Here is a 20877-nt window from a genome sequence, read left to right on the forward strand (position 1 = left end):
GGCTCTGCTCGGGCTCCGCCTCAGTCTGGCTGTCTCCCTCCCCGCAGTCCCTCAGCCAGTGGGGCCTGGAACTCAGTGCTCCTGCTTGACCTCCTCTGTGGCTCCCCACCGCCCCAGAGAAAAGCCCAGGCTCCCTGCAGGGACAGTCCAGGGTCTTCCCAGCCAGCCTGTGGTCAGCAGTGCCCCCAGTGCTCTCAGCAGTGAGACCTGGAGCATGACCTGCTGGCGCCCCCAGCACCGACATGACCTGCGGGGTGTCAGGAACACAGGCTGTGCCCCACGTCACCACTGCGCCACTGCTGGGGGGTGGGTCTGGCAGCTGGGGATTCCCAGGACCTGGCACAGCCAGGAGTGTGGACATCTGGCAGACGTGGGGGGTCCCAGAGACACCTCCACATCCCTGGATGGGAAACTGAGGCCCCAGTAGGTACCCTCAGCGCCCCGTGGTAGAGGTGACCAGCTGACTCTTCCCCCAGAGCTGGGTCACTTCATTCACTCACTCACTCACTCACTCACTCACTCAATCATTCACTCACTCACTCATTCCCTCACTCATTCCTTCACTCACTCGTTCACTCACTCGCTCACTCACTCACTCGCTCATTCACCCACTCTGTCACATGCCAGGCCTCCAGGAGCTCTGGCAGGAGAGCCCTGGACAGCTGTGGCACCCTCCTGGACAGTGGGTGTGTACTGCACTGTCACACACAGAAACTATACTGCTTGGGGGCTCTGGGCTGGGGCCTCGCCCAAAATGGAGTCCCTGGGGTGCAGGCCCTGGTCACATGGAACACTCCTGAGCAAGCCACGGAGCAGGGTCAGGACCACAGGCCTGTCCGTGCAGTCCAACGATGCCAGGGAGTCTCAGGTGCCAGGCCAGGGCAGGAGTGGGGTTGAACCTCTTCCTCTGGCCTTCCTAATCCTCCCCAGTAACATGACCCAGAGAGCCCGCTGCCCCCAGGCAGGCCCCAAGAGCCAGAGACGGCTGTCCTGAAGGTCCTCCCGGAGCCTTCACTCACTCATTCCGTGAACAGGAAGAAGAGTTGTCCCCACGTCCCAACGGGTTCTGTTCTTTGGGAGGAAAATGTTACTGAACTAATTTCCCAGATAAAAACATTCCAGATGCTTCCCCATTCCTGCCCTTCCCTGCCAGGCCCCAGAAGTCTTTCTCATGAACTTCCCTGGGAGGGACGGGCAGGGGCTCCTGGGGGACCTGGGAAGAATGGCTGGAGGAGCGTCCAGGGGAGGGGGCCTGCAGATTCCTGGAAATCAGGACTGCTGGGACCGCTCAGAACCTGTGTCCTATGACCTGCGGGCCAGCCGAGGAAGGCACCGTGGAGGAGGACGCGGGGAGGCCCAGCCGCAGAGATCCACGGGCCGAGGGAGCCATGAGCCTGCCCAAGCAACCAGGAGCATCTACTGAGCACCAGCTGCATTCCTACCCTGCGCCACATGCACACCGTGTGCGCACCCCTGCCCAAGGCAGCACAGGGGGAGGCCTCAGCCGGCCTCAGCAGAGACAGCCACTGGCAGCCGCCCAGGTCCACCCGCAAGTAGGAGGGCCGTGAGGCCTGGTCCTGCGTGAATTCTGCACTGAGCTGCTCTGAGGCACTGAGAGGGAGGGTAGTGGGAGAGGAGGAGGGAGGAGGGAGGGGGAGGGAAGAGGAGGGCGGCAGGGGAAGGAAGGAAGCCAGCATGGGGGAGGGGGAGAAGCCAGGGTCTCCCCTGGACTGTGAGCTCTCGAAGTCCAATTTCTCTGGTCACCTCTGGCACAGGGCTCTCAGCCCAATGTGGCCACCTCTGCCACTCAAGAGTTGAGCTCACCACCCCCACCCCCAGTTCTACCTCCAGGAGTCCACACCTAGGACAGTGCACTCACCAGCTCACATGTCCCCAGACAATGGGGAGGATGTAATGGTACAAAGGTGGGGGACACCGTCCCTCAGAAGGGAAAGAGAAAAACTGGGTTATTCACCCCGTGAAACCCCACCTGCCAAAAGGAACACGCTTTGTAAACACCGCAGAACAGAGAGCCAACCTTGGACGCTGCACCATCCTGTACCCTGGATGCACAGGACAGGTGGCATCCAGGGTCCCTGTCACAGACACATGTGGAAAGCCATGGAAACACGGGGGACAGGAGGGAGGCCTGCGTGCACACGCCTGGCTGTGGCGCAGCTTCTCCTCCTTCCAGAATCCAAACGCCTTTGAGGAATGTCACCCTCTGGCTAATGTGCCTGTGCGTGGGGCCAGCTGCAATGCCGCCAGGGTCAGAACCCTTGGTAACTTGCAGTTCAAGTGCTCAGCAGCAGCCCTAGCCGTGGGCGCCAAGACCAGGGTCCTGAGCCCACCCCTGCTGGCCGCTGAGCCTGGGGTGCCCAGCACCAGGACGGCCAAGTGAAAGGCACCATCCCAAAATGTGAAGTGACTTCTCTGCAGATTGTGTATCTACCCCTCTGAGAAAACAAAGCACTTTCTAGAATGGGCCTAAAAATCAAACAAGTAATGGGATCCACGGAGACGGTGTACGCATGGGGTCAGCGGGAGAACGCGGGGCGCCTTGGGTTCCCTCTGTGCAGTGGAGCAGCAGTGATATTGACTCCTATCCCCCCGGAAAATGGGGACTCTCACCTAGAGGGGATCAGTTAGCACAGCGCTCAGGGTGGCACAGTGACCAAAAGAAGGGAGGACAAGCCACTGCAAGGTCAGTCCCATGAGCTGGAGCCTGGGGACATACAGCCATTAAGAAGCCTGTCCTCCATGGGGGCTGTCCCCTCTGGATGCCCAAGAAAAGGGGCTCCCAGCCCAAAGCCTCAGTCTGGGCCGCTCAGCAGTTTCAAGGACTCCCACCCTAGTCTCCAGGACAGAAAGGAACCGCCCCCTGCAGGACTGCAGGACCCGAGCGAGGGAAACTCCCCTGACTTTCCTAGAAGGTTCTGCTCCTTGTGTGTCCAGCAAGTGTCCTGACCCCCCACTACACCCCACACAGCCTCTGAGCCATCCTTGGCCTCAGAACTGGGGCATCTTTCCATCTGGGACCCACAGATGGACCAAGGGACTGGCTCAGAAATTAGATCAGTGACCTCCAGGCAGGGCACAGTCTGGCGCTCTGCCCAGTGAGGATGGGTCATGGCTGAAACGCCGCCCGTCAGGAATGAGGGTGGCTTGGTGTGGGTGAGGACCAGCTGTGGCCCAGGGTGCACAACCTGGTTCCAAATCCTGGCTCCAACCTGCCTTGAGCCTCAGTGTCCCTAACTGTGACCAGGGGGCCAGGGTCGCCTCCTCAAGGGGTTGTTGGGTGGCCAGGGCTTCTCTGAATGTTCTTAGTCGTGAACTGTCCTCAGGCACTGCCTGGGCACTCTGCAGACAAGCAAGGCTCGCAGGCAGAGGCAGGTGCTGGTGCCAGGCATCAGGGGGCCGTTCCTGGCCACTAGTCACTGGCCCCAGCACCCTCTACTCTGCATCTTGGTGACCCTTCCCCAGGAGCTATCACAGATGAATGCACAACCCCTTAGGAGCTAAGGGTCCTTTTAGGACCCTCGTTTAGTAGAGAAGCCTGCTGGAAAGGTATCATGGCTTTGCTGAGCTCCTGCACGCCAGGGAGGACCAGGCCTGGCCAGCCCATGGAGACGGCCCAGCTGAGGGTAAGGGAGGCATTCGCCTGTGAGTAGCCATTATGTCCTGGGCTAGTCAGTTTCCCCATAGGGAAGTGGTGCCAGCCCCGTAGCCTTGATGTCCCAAAGGTGGGGCAGCCTCTCCAGGAAGGAACAGTCTTGGGGTCCTGATTGCCACCTCCCGGGGTTACCCCAACTCTGCCTTGTGATGGCCCCGTGGACCTGCAGCCCTCCCTCATCAGGGAGGCAGATGTCAGCCCAACAGGACTGCCGAGCACCACGCCGGGCCAGAGGAGGCAGCTCCGTCCCTCCCGGGCTGCCCAAAGCCACCCTGAGCAGGGTCCCCAGCATGCTGAACTGAGGGGAACCGTCCCCCTCTGGCTCCCTGAATACTGACAAGCCTCAGGACTGCCATGGGGTGAGCTGGGTCTCCCCCAAGTCCACGTACTGTAGTCCTCACCCCAGTGCCTGAGAATGGCACATGTCATTGTTTAAGACGAGGTCCCTCTGCAGCAGGTGGCCCTAACCCAACATATGGTTCTGATGAAGGGGATCTGGATGAAGACCCACAGCAGGAGCCCGTGAAGACGAGGGAGAGGCTGAGCGCAAGGCCTCATCCAGCCAGGGACCAGGCAGCAGGAGGCCCGGCCAGGCCCCCCTCCACCCCAGGAGGGTCCAGCCTCCAGGACGGAGATGGACATTTCTGTCATTGAACAGTTACAGAAGCTCCAAGAGACAGCAGGCCACTCCAAAGGAGAGGAGGACATCTCTCCTGCAGAGGTCAAGTCCCCTCTACTCTGATGTGACACTGGAGGGACCAGGCAGTGGGGGAAACCCAGGCCACAGGGTGGACAGGTGCCTGTCCCCCACTCACCAGCAGCATTGGATGCTGAGGGTGGGTCGGGGTAAGCGCCCCTTCCCGCCTGCCCTCCTCCTCCATCCCCAGCCCTGTCTGTTGAAAGAATAAAAGGAAGGGAATGGAGAGGGAGGAAGGAGCAAGAGAAAGCACAGAAAACGGGAAGGAAAAGCCAGGCCTGGGCTCCTGGCCGAGGCTTCTCCGCTCAGCTCCTGCAAGGGGCCTCCCTGCCCTGCCCCAGGGGCCCTGAGGGGTGCTTCTGAGCAGCCCAGGGGCAGCAGCTCAAACCAGGAAGAGTAGCTGGTCATTTCTGGGCCCATGTGGGGTCCCCTGCTTCACATCTGGGCGGCAGTGACTGGAGCAGGTCTGGACGCGTGCGAGACTGGCCTAGGCCCACGGTGCCCCGTCAACAGTCCACCTAGGGACCGGCCTCTCTGGCCTCCCCTCCTCCGTCTCCAGGCCCAGCTCTGCAGCCAGCCTGGGGGTCCAGCCCAGGGCTTCCCACGGCACTGACCCTGCTGGGGTCCAAGGCTGCACCCAGTACCTACGCCACCATCAAGGGGCCCAGCGCGTCTCAGAGGCCAGATTGCTCCAGCGCGGCCTCCTGCAGCGCCACCCCTCCCTCCTCACGCCCCCCCCCAGGGCTCCTCCCTGCCAGGTCCCCCTCGGAAACTCAAATAACACCCAGCAGGGCAGTGACAGCCACACCTGTGGGGCCTCTCTCCAGGAGGCTGTCCCACAGGCTCTGGCCCGCCCTGTCCTGCCTGATCCTGCCTCCCAGTGAAGCCAGATTTAAAGTTAGGTAGTCAGTGTAGTTAGGTAAATCGGGTCTAATACCGAGTGAAATCTAAAATGGAGGCCATGCTGGGAATGACTCAGGGAAAAACACAGGACAACTCATGGAATGTTAATGAAGTTCCGAAAAGGGCCTAGGCCAAAGTCCACCTGGAAGTATTAATGAACAGCCCCCAACAGATTTGAAGACAGCCCATCCCAAAGAAATGTTAATGAGCCCATCACAAAGAAGTGATAATGAAGTCCTTCCTGCTCAGACTACTTCTTTGGCCCTCCTGTGTCCCACCCCTGGGGCCTTCTAACCTACATTCCATGACTGAAAGAACTATAAAAAGGGGAAACAACCGCACTTCCACGGATTCCACCTTTTGGGTCCCCTTCTTCCTCCGGGAGAAGTCTTTTCTTCTGTCCTTTAATAAATTTCTAATCTCTACTCTGACCTTGCCTCGGCATGCTTCTTTGGTGTTATTCTTCAACATCGGGGAGCAAGAACTCGTCACCGGTCAACAGCGGTAACACCAGCTCAGCGTTCCTTCTGCCAGAGGGACGCGGCCCCCATGCTTCCATCCCCTCCCTTCACAGCCCACGCGATGGCCTCATTCTGTGCTCCCTGCCCACACCACCCTGGGTCAGGCGCTGCCTCTCACCTGGTGTCACAATGACAGCCCAACAGGTCTGCCTGCCTCCCTCCTCCGCCATCTCAGGGTAGATGGGCCAGATGCCGGGTGTGTCCCCACCTCTCATGTCCCACATAAACCACCATCCAATCTTCTCACAGCAGCCTGCACCCCAAGGCCACCACCTGCCCACAGCTGCCACTGCCCCCACAGCCTCTAATGGATCACAGCATGGCCCAACAGGTCCTCCCAGCTCTCCGCTCTCCACCCTGGGCCCCGACTGATCCCCTAGAAGTACTGTCCGTCAGGCCCTCCTCTGCTCAAAACCCCAGTTGCCTCAGAGCCAGGCCAGAGTGCCCAGCGTGTGGCCCTGCTAATCCTGGCTGCTGTGGCTCCTCCTGCTCTCAGTCTGCTCAAGCTACCTGTGTCCTGGCCCTTCCCATGCTCACCTGCCCCAGGACCTTTGGACATTCTGGCCTCTCTTCTTGGAGGACATCCAGACACTCACCTGGCTTCCTCACACGCTTTCTCCACTCTCACTCAAATTCTGTGTGGTCACCAAGGCCTCCCCTGACACTTGCTCCTGGCTCTCCAACCCCTCACAACAGGCAGCACTTCTCTCGCTCGTCATTTTCTTCCTGGTGACCACACTTACGCCTGTTGCTCGATCTCTGCCTTTGCCCTTAGAATGTGAGTTCCAGGAGCACAGGGCTTCTGTCTGTTGAGTTCACTCAAATGTCCCCAGAACTAGGTCAGCACGCAGACACAGTAGGTGCTTAATAAACGACTGTGGCGTGCGTGCTCACATGCAGACAAAGCAGAGCCAACAAGATGCGGCCTGATGCTACCAGGACCTGCTTTTCACCAGGGCTAGGGGGACCCCGTCCACGCCTCCAGCTGCTCCCTCCATCTGGGCTGAGGCAAGGCACCTCACCACACTGAGCTCGGCAGCTGCTGGAGGTGCTGAGGATGGGCAGCCCGGTGGGGCCCATCCTGCTGAGGCTGGCCTGCAGCCCAAACCCAGCCCCAGGGAGGCGGCCTCTGGGAAGTGCCTGCCGTGCGTGGGAGCTTGGGACATGCTGGGAGGACTCTCACCCAGCAGGAAGGAGCAGGGCCACCCAGGGCGCTGGCACGCGGGAGACGCCTCACCAGTTGGGACCTGTGCTCTCCCTGCAGCACCCCCCAAGGTGCTGAGACCCCACTCGGAAGGGCTCTGGCTCAAGGTGCCCAAGTCCTGAGTGTCAACTCCCAGGCTCCTCGGCCTCTGTGGTCGACGGTCATCATTATGTCCCTGCGGCACCCCGCTCTCGGGCTTCTGCAGCTCCACAGTCAAGATGAGGTTTCCAAGCCCGGAAACCTGGGCACCAAGGCTGGATCTTAACAGGGCACATGTTGAAGGTCAAGGTCGCCAGTGCACAGACTCCACCAGTCGTGGGTAACTTTTGCTCCCCACAGACACGCTGGGCCCTGAGCTCTGTGGATGTGCAGGTGAACTTACATGGACACAGGGCCTTCCCTGTACTCGTTAGTAAGAGGAGGTGACACCCATCAGGGCTGCCCTGGGCCAGTGGCTGGCATCTCTATGAGAAGGAGGAAAGGAACAGAGAGACTCGGAGAGATGACAGCACTGAGGACAGAGGCATGGCCACTGCGAGCCACGGCCTGCCAAGGTCAGGCGGCCACACCAGGAGCTGGGGAGGCAGGGAGTCCTCTCTTAGCCCGCAGGGACAGCACCGCCTGCTCACACCAATTTGGGCTGAAACCCCAGAAGCATGAGAGAGTCCCTCTCCGCTGTGGCGAGCCCAGGCTGTGCTCCCCCAGCCGAGGACATTCCCCATCTTGTCCCACTCACTGGGCAGCCCAGGGCTCCTGCGAGGGGCCACCGCTGGGCCTGACTGGAGGCCAGGCCTCCTTACTCTGCTGCTCCTGTGAAGCCCGGAGGCCTGTTGGAGAGAAGGCCTCAGGTACAGCCTCTGAGTGACCCCAGGTGGGGGCCACGGAGGAGGGAGGCCCGTCCTCATCACGGTGCTCATCCATGAGGGGTCGGACCCCCACTGCCTTTGGCCTCTAGCCATGCCACCTCCCTCGCCAAGAGCAAGGGGATCTCTGCAGGGCCCCATGAGCCAATCCCCGTGGGAGGATGGTGGCTAGGATCTGGCTTGGTGGACGGTCAGGTCCAGCTCTGATCTGGGGGCTCACAGGTGGGCTGAACACTGGGCCCTCAGGGGAGGATGCCCACCAGGTATGGCCCTTATCCCCCCCAGCTCAGCAGGACCTGCTCAGCTGCCGCCTCCGGCCTGCAGCCTCCCTCACCCCTCCCTCCTCCCAGCTCTGGTGGGTGGGTGCTGTCCTGGAGGAGCCCTGACCAGCTCAGGCTCCCCCAAACCCTCTCCCAGGCCCTTTGCTGTGGGCCTCCATGACTCTGTGCCCAGCTCAAGCAGCCCAGACCCCCTGAAGCCAACTGAGCAGTCGACACGGCTCCCAGCCTCACCTGCACCTCCTTGCTCCCACTAGGCTGGCAGCACCACCCCAGGGCCTCTGCCCCCCCAGCCTGGCTGGGCGCTTTCTCCTGGACGGCCACGTCACCTCCCTGGTGGGCTGCAGTGGGTCACCATGGTCCCACCCCCACCCCATACGTAATCTCAGCCTCCTGCATGGAGGGGGGCCACACCTCTGTCATGCTCCCCTCCAGCCCCCGTGTCCCACCTTGGCTGCCCCCAGCTCACAGCAGGGTCCTGGGAAATATGTGGAACAGGCAGCTGAGTGAACCCCACCCTGGTATCCCCAGATGGCCAGGTGGTGAAGATGAATCCCAGGCAGGGGACAGACATGTCCCCTGGAAGACTCAGGAGGGGCAAAGGGTAGGAGAGACGTCGTCTTGGGAGCAGTGGGCATGACACAGGGGCAGAGGGACAAGCAGACCACCCTGCAGAACGCATGCAATGCAGGCCAGCATCCCACCTTCCAGGACACACACTGGACAGTCCCTCTAGGTAGGGCTGGACAGGAGACAGAGACACCTGCCTCCATGAGGGGGACAGTGAATTAGTGGCTCTGTGTCCACAGGGGCTACTCTTCGCCCTTTTGCAGGCCAGGCAGGTGAGGGCTGGGCGGTGCGGCCAGCAGGGAAGGGAGGTCTCTCCCTCGCTCAGCAGCAGACCTCGGCTCAGGCTGTCTCAAGATGCTCTCCCTGGATCAAGCCACAGCATCCTCTGCTCTCCAGGACCAGGCTGTGGGGACAGATCTTCCCCTTCTGCTCCTCATCCCCACCCCTGCCCCCAGGTCAGGCCACCCACAAAGCAGCCTGCACACACCCTCCCTTGATCCCATCGCAGCCATGCTCGGCTTTCCTTGGGAAGAAACAGTAAATCACATTCAGAAAACTTTTGAAATAACAGGATTTATAAGAAGCCACAATAGTTCAGCAAATGCTGCTCTGGTTAGCTGCGGTTGGGTCTGAGACCAGGGCCATGAGGAGTGACAGGCACCAGCAGCACCTCTGAGTGACAGCAGCAGGTGTGACCTTGGGGGGACAGGCTCCCCACACATAAACCCCACGGCCAGCCGTACACCCAGGACTGGAGCCAGTGGCGCCAACCCGGGGGGGGGGGGGGGTGAACAGACTGTCACCCGGCCACACAGCAGGGCAGGCCCAGCAAAGTGGGCCAGCTCTGCACAGCTGCAGGGGACAGTGTGGACACATACTGGGGTGTCACATGAGAGAAACAGAACAGGAGAAAATGCTGCAGATCCCATGAAGGCAAGGTGCAAGGACAGGGGGCCTTCACCCGTGACGGGGACAACCAGGAAAGCCATCACTCTCACGGACGCACAGCCGGGCACCAGGGACTCTGCACACTTGACTTACACAAGTGTGTGTGCAGTGAAAATCCACTGAACTGCCCCGTTAAGATGCGTGTGTTCTGTGTGTCAATCCCACCACAAAGACGGACGCTCAGACCCAGAGCTCTGCTGAGCAGGCTCGGCTTTCCCCAGAGGTTGGTATCTCTGAACGTTTTTAAATACATTCTGGGTTCAGCAAATGAGTAACGCATTAAAGATAATAGGGGTGGGGTTGTGGCTCAGTAGTAGTGCACTTGCCTTGCACGCGTGGGGCCCTGGGTTTTGTCCTCAGCACCACATAAAAAAATAGAATAAAGGTATTGTGTCCATCTACAAAAAAAAAAAAAAAGATAATGGGATCTTCTCAGTGTTGAGAAGGAAAAGTATAAATATCGAAAGGGACACAGCTGGAATGTGCTGTGTGTGGCAGAAGTATCAGTATGAGCTCAGGATCTTAGGAAGATAGGATAGGTGGGTGGGTGGGTGGATGAATGGATAGGTGGATGGGTGGGTGGGTGGGTGGATGAATGCATAGGTGGATGGGTGGGTGGGTGGGTGGATGAATGGATAGGTGGTTGGGTGGGTGGGTAGATGGATGGATGGATGGGTGGACGGATGGGTGGATGGGTACATGAATGGATGGGTGGATGCATGGGTGGCAGATGTGTAGGCAGACGGGTACCTGAGTTTCTTCCAGGTGACATATGTAGATGTGTATGCACCTTATTTGTTTCTGTATCTACGGTGGTATGTTTCTGTCTTTCCACACACACGGCCCCTTCCGCCTTCCTTCTTGACCTCGTGGGTGAGCAGTCACTGTTTACCCTGCCCTGCCTGGTGAGTGCCGGAGCACTGGCAGCACCTCGGCCGTGAGCACACGGGTGTCCAGATCCTGGTCTCTAAACCACTTTTCTTGGCCAGCAGGATGGTCCAGGAAAGCCCAAGAGGGGCTGGAACGCTCGACCCAGGCAGTTTAGGAGGGCCAGGAATGCCAGGGCCAGGGCAAAGGGACATGATGGCTCCACAGGGCTCCCAGGGTTGGAGCTGGAACAACTCAGGAACAAAAGCCATTCCTAGTTGAGTGGACTTGAACCTACTAAATGCAACTTAAAATCACATACACAAGACTTCAGAATAATAGAAATACAGTAAAAATTCATAAGTCTTCAAGAGATGGGAAAAGAAGGAGGGAAGAGGAGAGAATAGGGAGAAGAAAATCCAAATTAATAAATGTGGAAGGAAGATGGGGTAGTGAATTAGTGGATAGGAGACCTACATGGTCTCAAATAATTTTGTTAATATGACTTATTAATTACAAGAGGAAATAGTAGCTTTACAGAGGAGGAAAGGAGTAGATCCCAACCAAGGGGTCGGCAGTGACCACCCTGGGTACACCAGCATTGTGTGGCTGGCACAGGACACACTGACAAGGCCCGGGGCAGCTGGCAGGCCACCCACCAGCAGCGCACAGCCCAGGTGGAGGCCCCGGGCCAGCCGCCGGCGGACCCTAACCAAGGGGCACCCGACAGTCCCTGGCCCACACTCCAGTTATAAGGGGCCAAGAAGGGCTGCAAGGGGCACCCAGAGGAGGTGACCACGGGGACATGAGCAGAGAGCATAACCGTGACAGGCTGGACTGCCCTGGAGATAACCTGCCACACACAACAGTGCTGGCGCCCAGGGAGCCCGGGCTGCGCTGCCTCAGTGTGTCACAGAGCTGCCCACACGGCTCCCCACTTCACACCGCCCCGTGATCACGGACGACAAGGCGTGGGGAAGCAGGGGGACAAAGGACAGGGACTTCACTTGCACCGCGGGCGAGGAAACCCCACCCCCCTGCAAATGTGTATGTGTGCGGCCGGCCGAGAGGACAGACAGAGGGACGGAGGGACAGACAGGCGGAGGGAGGGGGAGGAGAAAGGCGGGCGGGTGGTCTATGGAGGATCAATGACGTACCTGGGGTGAGGGTACGTGTGTGGGAAGGAACACGGGGTCCTCCACTGTTTCTTCTAAATTAAAAATCACATCAAAAGGAAACGCGGTACAGGGACACGCTTGGTTCATCCCCGTTCCTGGCGCAGAGTTCCCAAGTGCTGGGAGTCTCCCCACGGCAGGAGGTCCCCGTCCTCAAACGCCTGAGTTGATTAACCAGCTGACTTGGCCCAGGGCCCTAATAGCCTCAGGATAGGGTTGGGGGACAGAACTCCAGTGTCCACTGCCCTCCAGGGGTGCTGGAGGTCCACTCTGTTACAATCCTCGACCAGATCCAGTGAGCTTTGGGAGCGGGACCCATGGGGGGGCTGTGCGGGGGGGGGGGGGGGGGGGGCAGGATGCCCTCGCCTGCCCCCGCCCTACCCTCCCTGCTCCGGTGTCCTTCCTCAGCAGCTGCCTGTCAGGGGCCTTCCTCCGTCCCAGGAGCTGCCTCCTAGCAAATTACCAGGCTGAGAGCCCTGGAACCCTCCACTTAGAGCTGCCCTCCAGAGACGGGTGCCCTGGGACTGCCATGGTCTGAAGTGAGGGGGGGGGCCTCCATCGGAGCTTTTCCCCTCTGGGGCCTGTGAACCCTGCAGTGAGCGTCGGGCTGACTGGAGTTGCAGACACCCAGCTGCAGGCGCGGAGGGCTGACTGTGGTGTCCCGACAACACCGCGACCCCCAAAACATACAGACGCAGGGCGATCAGAAGCCCTCCAACACTGTGGGGCCGGAACTGGCACCACCACCTGCACACCTTCTGGTGCACGCCACCCACAGCTGCAGACCCTACCCCACGGCTCTGCTCCCAGAGCCCAGTCTGGCCCATCCCTAAGACGTGCTCAGAGACCGCAGGGCAGCAGCGTCCACACTAGCTGGAAATGATCCACCTGCCCATCAAAGGGGAACAGGCAAATAAACGTGACACCCAGTGGGAATTCCACCCAGGAACGAGTGTCCACGCAGCATGGCGGGCCTTCCAAAGGGAGCAACTAGTAAGCAGGCCCAAGGGACCAGGACAGGAGGACAGTCTGGCCTCTGGAAAGCCCACCTGCATGGAAGATGCTTCAGGAAGTGACATGGGGCTGGAAGGTGAGGGAATGGAAGGTCGGGGGCTCCCAGGCCACCACACCTTCATACCCCAGGCAGGACCTTCTGCTTGCTCCCGCCTTGTGCCTGGCCCTGGGCGGCTGTGGGCGGCCATCGGCAGGCAAGGAACGAGTCGTGGGCATGGAAGCGCAAGGCCTGCTGGCCAGACCTCCACAGAGCCACCCAGTCCCGCTCCACCCTGTGCAGGAACTTGGGGCCACTCACCCAGCTCACGCCCTCCCTGCAGCTGAGAACCCCGTCCCACTCCTCCCTGGGGTGGTCCCCTCCCCTGGCCCCGAGGAACCGGAGGCCCTGGAAGTCATTTAAAGGGCTCAGCGTGTAGGATCCCATTCCCTGGCAAGCCCAGCAGCCTGGAAGGACCACCAAGGGCTGGGCCGCATTCCTCAGGAGAGGCCACGGGGCGCCTGGGCCACCAGCCTCAGCTTCCAAGGCCTGGAACCTGAGTTGCAGGTGCCCACACGTGGGCAGGCCCACAAGACACCCAGGAGCCCCAGTGTAGCCCCTGCCATGGGGCCCTGGCCACGGGGCCAAGCAGGAGGCTGCCCTGGAACTCTCCCCTGGGCCGTGGGCCTCAGCCCTCTGCACCTGTGTGTTCCCGTGGGTGCCAATGCTCTTGCCTAACAACTATTTCAAAACCAAGGAAGAAAAAGGACAACAAGTGACACGGGTGGAAACAAGCCCTTTTGTGTTTGTGTGCTATCTGCAAGCGTATGCCTGTCCACCAGGCGCCACCCACGTGGCCTTTCACAGAGGTTTCCACAGTGAAGGGAACAGCTGGGCTCTGGATCGCACAGGCTAGAGCTTCCCGCAGGCACTGTGAGGCCAGCGGGCTGCAGAGCCCAGGCCACAGACCAACCCTGAACATCTAAACCACCTCCCAGCCTCACGGGGTGAGCACCCCTGTAACCCCTGCATCTCAGGAAGCTGAGGCAGGAAGCTTGCAAGTTTGAGGTCAGCCTCAGCAACTCAGGGAGGCTCTGTCTCCAGATAAAAATAAAAATAAAAAGGGCTAGGGATGTAGTGCAGCGGTAAGTCCCCCTGGGTTCAATCCCCAGTGCCAAAAACAAAACCCAGACCAAGTGTCCTACCAGAGCCCAGTTAGAAAGCAATGGGGGTGGGGGACTCGTTCCCTGTCCTCTGGAAACAGGACAGATGCCTTTCCGTACCTCCCCAATGGGAGCAGGAGATCCCCTGGTCTCCCTGCAGGAGGAGACCCAGGCCACCCAGCAAGTCAGGACAAGGTATGTGATAGGAGGGGGGGGGGGATGGGGGGGAGGGCGTTCCAGAAGCTGCCAGGCCTGAAGAGGGCGGGGCCAGGAAGGCACCTGGAGTCAGGCCTCACTAAACAGGAGTGGGCTCTGAACACCTGCAGGGAGGAGGAGGCAGAGGCCAGCTGAGGGGGGACAGGGCGGGGCTGTGAGTCAGGCTGCAGGAGGGGCGGGAGGCGGGTTTATAGCAGTTGGCTGGCAGACCAACCCTGAACATCTAAACCACCTCCCAGCCTCATCTAAACCTCCCCTGCACCTGCTCAGGGACAGGCCAGAGAGCCAGGTTTATAGCAGCCAGGAGCACGGGAACGCCAGTCACTGGGCAGCATGCTGTGTGCCCTGCTTCTCCTGTCCAGCCTCCTGGAGCCCACCATGGCTGGCCCCATCTCAGGCCCCCAGGACTGTGCCAAGGGACCCGAGGTATGGTGTCGTGACCTGCAGGCAGCTGCCAGGTGCGGGGCTCTGGGGCACTGCCAAACAGCTGTCTGGAGCAAGCCCACCATCAAGTCCTTGCCCTGTGACGTGTGCCAGGAAGTGGTGGCTGCTGCTGGCAACGGGCTGAACCCAGACGCCACTGAGTCCGACATCCTGGCCTCAATGATGAAGACCTGTGAGTGGCTTCCCAGCCAGGAGTCCTCAGCCTCATGCAAAGGGATGGTGGACACCCACAGCACGGTCATCCTGAGCATGATCAGCAGAGACCCGGGCAGCTCTACAGCCCAGGTGTGTACTGCGCTCACCCTCTGTGAGCCGCTGCAGAGGCACCCGGCCGCCCCAGGGGGACCAGGGGGACCACTCTCCCAGGAGGACACCTCCCAGGCAGTGGCCCCATTCATGGCCAACGGGGCCCTCAGCTTCCACCCTCCACAGAAACCTGGGGGTGGTGTGTGCCAAGAGTGTGTCCGGCTGGTCTCCCAGCTCCAGGATGCTCAGAGGTCCAACTTGACCTTGGCAGGGGTGAACGTCCAGGGGCAGTGTGACTCCCTGGAGCCTGGCCTGGCTCTCCTCTGCAAGAGCTACATCTACCAGCTCTTTGTCCCTGCAGAGCAGACTCTGAGACTTCTCCCACCACAAGGGGTCTGCAGGAAGGGTGGCTTCTGTGAGGAGCCTGCCCGCCAGCTGGCTCAAGTAGCTGCTGTGGACGGGGTCCCCTCCCTGGAACTGGGGCTGCCGAGGAGGAACGAGGTCCAGATGAAGTCAGGACTGACCTGCGAGGTGTGTCTGGATGTGATCCAGAAGCTGGACCAGTGGCTGGTGACCAACAGCACCGAGGCCATGATCAGCCAGGCCCTGGAGCGAGTGTGCTCCCTGATGCCCGCCTCCATCCTCCAGGAGTGCATCACCTTGGTGGACACCTACAGCCCCTCCTTGGTGCAGATGGTGAGCAGAGTCACCCCAGAAAGAGTGTGCAAGACCATTCGGCTCTGTAGCAGCCGCAGGCAGGCCAGGGCCGTCTCGGGGGCCCATTCTAAGGAGCCGTCCCTGCTGCTGAACGAGGATGGTCAGGGCAGCTTCTGCAACGGGTGCAAAAGGCTGCTGGGTGTGTCTTCCCAAAACCTGGAGCTCAAGAGCACCAAGCGGGACATCCTGAAAGCCTTAAAGGGCGGCTGCCACATCCTGCCCCTGCCCTACATGGTGCAGTGCAGCCGCTTCGTCACCGAATACGAGCCAGTGCTGATCGAGAGCCTCAAGGAGATGATGGACCCCGAGGCTGTGTGCAGGAAGATGAGGGCCTGCCACGTCTCCAGGGTCCCACTGATGGGCACCGACCAGTGCGTCCTGGGCCCCAGCTTCTGGTGCAGCAGCCCGGAGGCCGCCGAGCTGTGCAACGCTGTAAGCCATTGCCAGCGCCTCGTGTGGAAAGAAACATCCTTCCACAGCAGGGAGCACCCGTGACCGTGGCTGCCAGAGCCCAAGAGCCTGTGACTGCTGGCCCCGGAGGCTTCTGCATCCCACAGGGACCCCAGGAGGTGGGTGCTGTCCCCATCTCCATTTCACAGATGAAAAACTGAGGCTCTGAGGAGGGGGCTGGGAGGGGCAGGCTGAAAGACGAAGCCAGATATTGGTGACCCCGAGGAGCTGCCTGAAGGTCTCTGCCAGGTGACTTAGTGACAGGACAAAGTGCACCACCCAGCCAAGGCTGCCCTTGAGCGCCAAGCCGAGAAGCGCAGCAGGGGTGTGGATGCCCCTCGAGCCCCAGGAGCCACGGCAGAGGTGGAGGGAAGGTGGTGGGCTCGCTAGCAGACTGGGCCTCCCGGGCAGAGCTCAGTGTGGGGACTGGGTCTCAGCCAGGCTTCGTGGCTCGCCCAGCCACAGCTCAACCTGAGGTCGCTGGGGTGGTCCCCCAGGGACCTGTGAGGTGCCAGCATCTCTGCACTCCCTGGGCGGGTGCCTGGACCCAGAGCCATCCTTCCAATGTCTCCACCCACCTCGGGACCCTGTCCTCTCACTCAGAGCTCAGCCTCCCTGGGGCTGGGCGGACGTCTTGGGGTGTGCTCAAAATCGGGAGAGCAATGCATGCTGGGTAGAGCCCAGGAAGAGCCCCTGTGGGTTCGGGGTGGCTGTTGGAGGACGCCCTCCCGGAGCCTCAGTCTTCAGATCTGTAGATTGGGGTGGCCACACCTGCCTCACAGGAGACTGAGACAATCCCAGGAGATGTCCTCAAGCCCCTTCCCAGAGGCCGGCCCCGCAGGTTTGCGGGGACCAGCTAAACCTGTCAGGGGCCAGTGGGATCCTGGGGAAGTGGCTGTGCAGATGCTGTATAAACTGGGAGCATTCTCCAAATGCGGTCTGCGGGCTTGGTCTTGTTGGTGGTGCCGGGCGGAACGCAGGGCCTGGCCCAGCGGGCAGATGCTTTAGCACTGAGCTGCACTCCAGCCGGGTCTGCTGCTTCAGTTCCCGTGAGAGGCGTGGCCCCTGGGCTGCAAGGCCCCTCCTCCTCAGCTTCGCCAGGTGTCCCTCCAGCAGGAGTGTCTCCCCCAGGCTCAGCCTGCTCGGCCCCCCTGCAGTACCCTCCCCCGGTGAGGTCTCCCCGGGAGAACGGGGCACGACACCTGCTCTGTCCTCCAGCCCCACGCAGGGCCAGGTGCAGTAGGTGTTCAAACATCCGGGGCTCACACAGGAGTAGAAGTGGCCACTCCCCATGCAGCCTGGGTCAGGGAGGCCACTCAGGTGAACTTGCTCCAACCAGAGTGCTGGCCCAGCATGAGCGGGTGGACCCTCCTGAGAGGCCAAGGTTAGGCGACCATCTCCGGCCCAGGCCATGGCTCCAGGGACACAGGCGCGGCTGGCCAGAATTTCTGGGCTCCTCCACCCTGGCCGCTGTTGGCTGGGAGAGCCTGGGCACACCAGGTGGCCCTGGAAGGTGATCACGCTTGGGAATCGGCCTGTGTCAGAGCTGAAAACAGGCACCTGACGTCACCGACACACTGTCCCCATCCCGCAGCCCACCATCTCCCCAGGCTCTCTGCTGGTGTGTGTCCCCACCAGACCTGCCCCTCTGGGACAGGCCAAGCCTGTGCCTCTATTCTAGCCTGGAACCCTGGCTGACATTCGTGGTGACATGTCACGGCTTCCTGACCTGATGCTTCCCCAGAGACATTGCCAGCCGCACAGGGCAGCCAGAGGCAGGCACAGGGAAAAACTACGACCTGGGTGACCATCTAGACGGTGGGCAGTCAGGGCAGGGTCTCTCCTGCCCTTTCCTCTGGCCTCCCCCCTGGGCCTGGGTGCCTGCTGACCAAGTGTGTCCCCATAGGTCCTTGTCCACAATGAGCGTGTCATGATGCCCAGTTGACAACAATTCTACAGGGCCATGCCCACCCAGGGCTGGCCAGGACCTGGGTCCTGAGCACCCACAGGTCCCATTCCAGGCACAGGGGCCCACCTAATGTCCTTACTCTCCTATCTTCATTTGTCCCACACCAAAGCCAAGGAGATCCAGGGTGGCATCTGGCTCAGTCCCTGTGACCTCACTCAGCTCAAAGCCAAGGCCCCCACCTCTGGCTGCACTGCCTGCCGGGGACCCCCTGGGCCTGGCTCCAGGTCCCTCTACTGCCCCACCCCCTGCAGAGCCTCCTCAGCTGGCCCCTCGGGAGGCACTCTGGATGCCCAGACCCCCATCACTCCTGCCCCTGCCTTCCTGTCCAGCCCTCCACACCTAGGACACTGTTAATGTGCCCCCAACTCTCCCCCAAGCTTGTCCTGCAGGAGGGGAGGGATTGTTCCAAGGTCCCTGCCATATTCCCATCACCTAGAGCAGAGCTGGCTCAGAACAGGGACCAGGACAAGGAGAAGTACCAAGCCCTGCCACTTCAGAGTGTTTTAGACAGAAACCTCCCCCTGGTCTGTCCTGAAGGGCACAGACGGCAGCGCCAGGCGCCACCCAGGACTGTGTGCTGTGGGGAGCTGCTCTGGGGGGGCCTCCAGGTATGAAGACCCCCAGAGACAAAACAAATCAGTCCCACCTGGCTCCAGTGACCTTCCCGGGGGTGCTGTGCAAACTAAGGGCACACTCCTCAGTCTGCAGCAGGACGGGTGTGCCAGGGACCCCGAAGCAGACCCTCTCCAGCAGTGACCCAGCCCGTCCCCCATGGTGGTCAGCGGTCAAAGGCGGCTCCTGTGGGGTCCCTGGATCCCGGGCACACCTCCAGCTCCTCGCCCTCCCCACATGGTCCCCTCTTGTCCTGACTGCCTCACCCCACTCCTAATGAAGCCCAGAGTGGGGTGGGGGCCAGGAGACCAGATCCCTGGCTTGCGTGTCCAGTCTCCGACTCTTGGTGTTCAGAGGGCCTCCACACCTGCATTTGATATGGTGCCGAGGACACAGGGAATCCAGCCTTGAGGACTGTGCTCCTGGACCCCAGGACCCAGGTGCCCTGGACAGCCCATGCACAGCTGTCCTGGGAGTCCATCTGCACCCTGAGGCTGAAGGGGTGTCCCTTTGGGCCAGAACTGGAGGGGTAGGCGGCTCCTGGTGTCTCTCGGGGCCTCTCCTCTTCCCCACTGCTTGAGACGGGGAGAAGGGATCTGCTCTTCTCTGATCAAAGCCCCCCCTCCTGGAAGTAGCATGGCACATGTGGACGACGCAGGGCCTAATGACAGCCCGGGAGCCGCCCTCAGAACAGGCAGGCTCCTGGGAAGGTGCCTTTGGAGCCGGGCTGGAGCCGGGTGGTCCCCTGGCGGCAAGGCCACAAACCCCTGCAGGTTCAGGGCTGCCACTGCCCCTGCCCCATGTCCTCCAGAGTGTGGGGAAGAGCAGCCTCCACCCAGGGCCCCCCCAGGAGAGCGCAGCCTGCGGGCGGCCATGTCTCTCTCGCTTCCCGCTCCCGCTCCCGTGGAGCACCGCGGCCACAGGAGCCCTCCAAGGTGTTCTTGGGGGGAACTAGGCCAACAAATGACAAGCCCTGGTGGCTGAAACCGCAGCACCACATTCTGTCCCTCCTGAGGCCCATGGGGAGGGAGCCTGCATGCCTCATGGACGCCTGGCCCTGGGTCCCCCAGGACTGGCCCACGATCCTCAGGGACCTGTTTCCCTCCCAGATTAGACTGGACCAGACAGGCCCAGAACTTGCACAATGCCAGAACCGGGCCCCCCCTGTGGCCGATCCCAGCTCCAGCCCCATGGCCTGCAAGAATGCCGGCCATGCTGTCCCTCCCGATTTCTCCAGCAAGGTCAGAACCCCAGGCTGCTGCCATGCGGGAGTCTTCGCGATTCCTAAACACTGACGGTCTCTGAGTTATCTTGAGTCCTCTGCTGGCCAGGCCAAACCTGTCTGAAGACCGGGCTGGGGCCCCCTCAAGCCAGAGAGAGCCCTATTGTGAGAGGACGGCCATGGCCTGGCCCCCTGACAAGGACGTGGCAGTCCCGAAGCCACGACCCACCCAGGGAAGGGACCCGAGTCACTGTGGAGCTGATTCCCAACCTGGGGTGAGGGGCCGTCACTGGAACTGGAAACGACTCCCACTGGGCGTCGTTGCAAACTAGAGGGGAAGCTCCCACTCCCACCCTCGAGCTGATGTTCCCAAGGACACGAGGGGCCAGAAGCCACACACAGCAGGGAGACAGGCTCTTCCATGGTGGACCCCACACAACCCTTCACCTGGGATCTCAAGAGGGAAGCCCATGGAGACAGGAAGTCAGGCCATCCCTGGGGGACTCCAGAGCCAACAGTCACCCCATGGCAATCAGGGGACAGGGTTCTGGGACACAACTCAACTGAAACTCCAGAGCTCCTGAATGACAGCACTGTCCCAAATGTCACACTCTGGAACGTGAAGGAATGAGGACAGCCCTAGGGAGGTGGCCTGGGCACCAGCACCCCTGGAAGAGGCACACCCAGGTCCCTGAGCTGGGCTCACGGGTGGCGCCAGGCCGTGGGAGGCCAGAGCCAGCTCCCCACCCAGAGCAGCACCCACGCCAGCACCGGGAGCAGAGGTGGGGAGCACAGAGCACCACAGAGGCCGTGGGGTCGGGGTCCCTCCACTCCCCGTGGCTGGTGGGAGCCTGTCTGTGGTGACAGCTGGTGGGCAGATGTGTGGGACTCAGGCATGCAGAATGCCCAATGACTGGAGAAAAGCTCAACCAGCTTCCTCAGAAAGAGATCCACACACTCCTGAGCAGGGGCTCTCACTGCAAAAGCTTGCAAACCTGCCTCAACCAGGGAGCCAGAGGCCAGGAGAGCTCTCTGTAAAGGGAAACCCCAGGAGTCAGGCAAGGGAACCCAAGGCATGGGCCAGATTCGATACAGGGTCCTCTGCATGGTCTCAGAGGCCACCCAGTCCCTAGCTCCGGGATCCCCGA

General features: G+C 61.0%; 2 protein-coding genes across 4 annotated transcripts in view; one reads left to right on the forward strand and one right to left on the reverse strand.

The window, feature by feature from the left end:
* The window catches only part of Sorcs2 (sortilin related VPS10 domain containing receptor 2), a 325891-nt gene that overhangs the window by 161442 nt on the left and 143572 nt on the right, over positions 1–20877 (reverse strand). The gene's annotated exons all lie outside the window — the stretch shown is intronic.
* Psapl1 (prosaposin like 1) lies at positions 14282–16859 on the forward strand. Its single transcript, XM_005319067.5, has one exon. The coding sequence runs from the start codon at positions 14403–14405 to the stop codon at positions 15969–15971; it is 1569 nt and encodes a 522-aa protein (XP_005319124.1). The 5' UTR covers positions 14282–14402; the 3' UTR covers positions 15972–16859.

Source organism: Ictidomys tridecemlineatus, chromosome 9, assembly GCF_052094955.1.
Source record: "Ictidomys tridecemlineatus isolate mIctTri1 chromosome 9, mIctTri1.hap1, whole genome shotgun sequence".
Taxonomy (NCBI): domain Eukaryota; kingdom Metazoa; phylum Chordata; class Mammalia; order Rodentia; family Sciuridae; genus Ictidomys; species Ictidomys tridecemlineatus.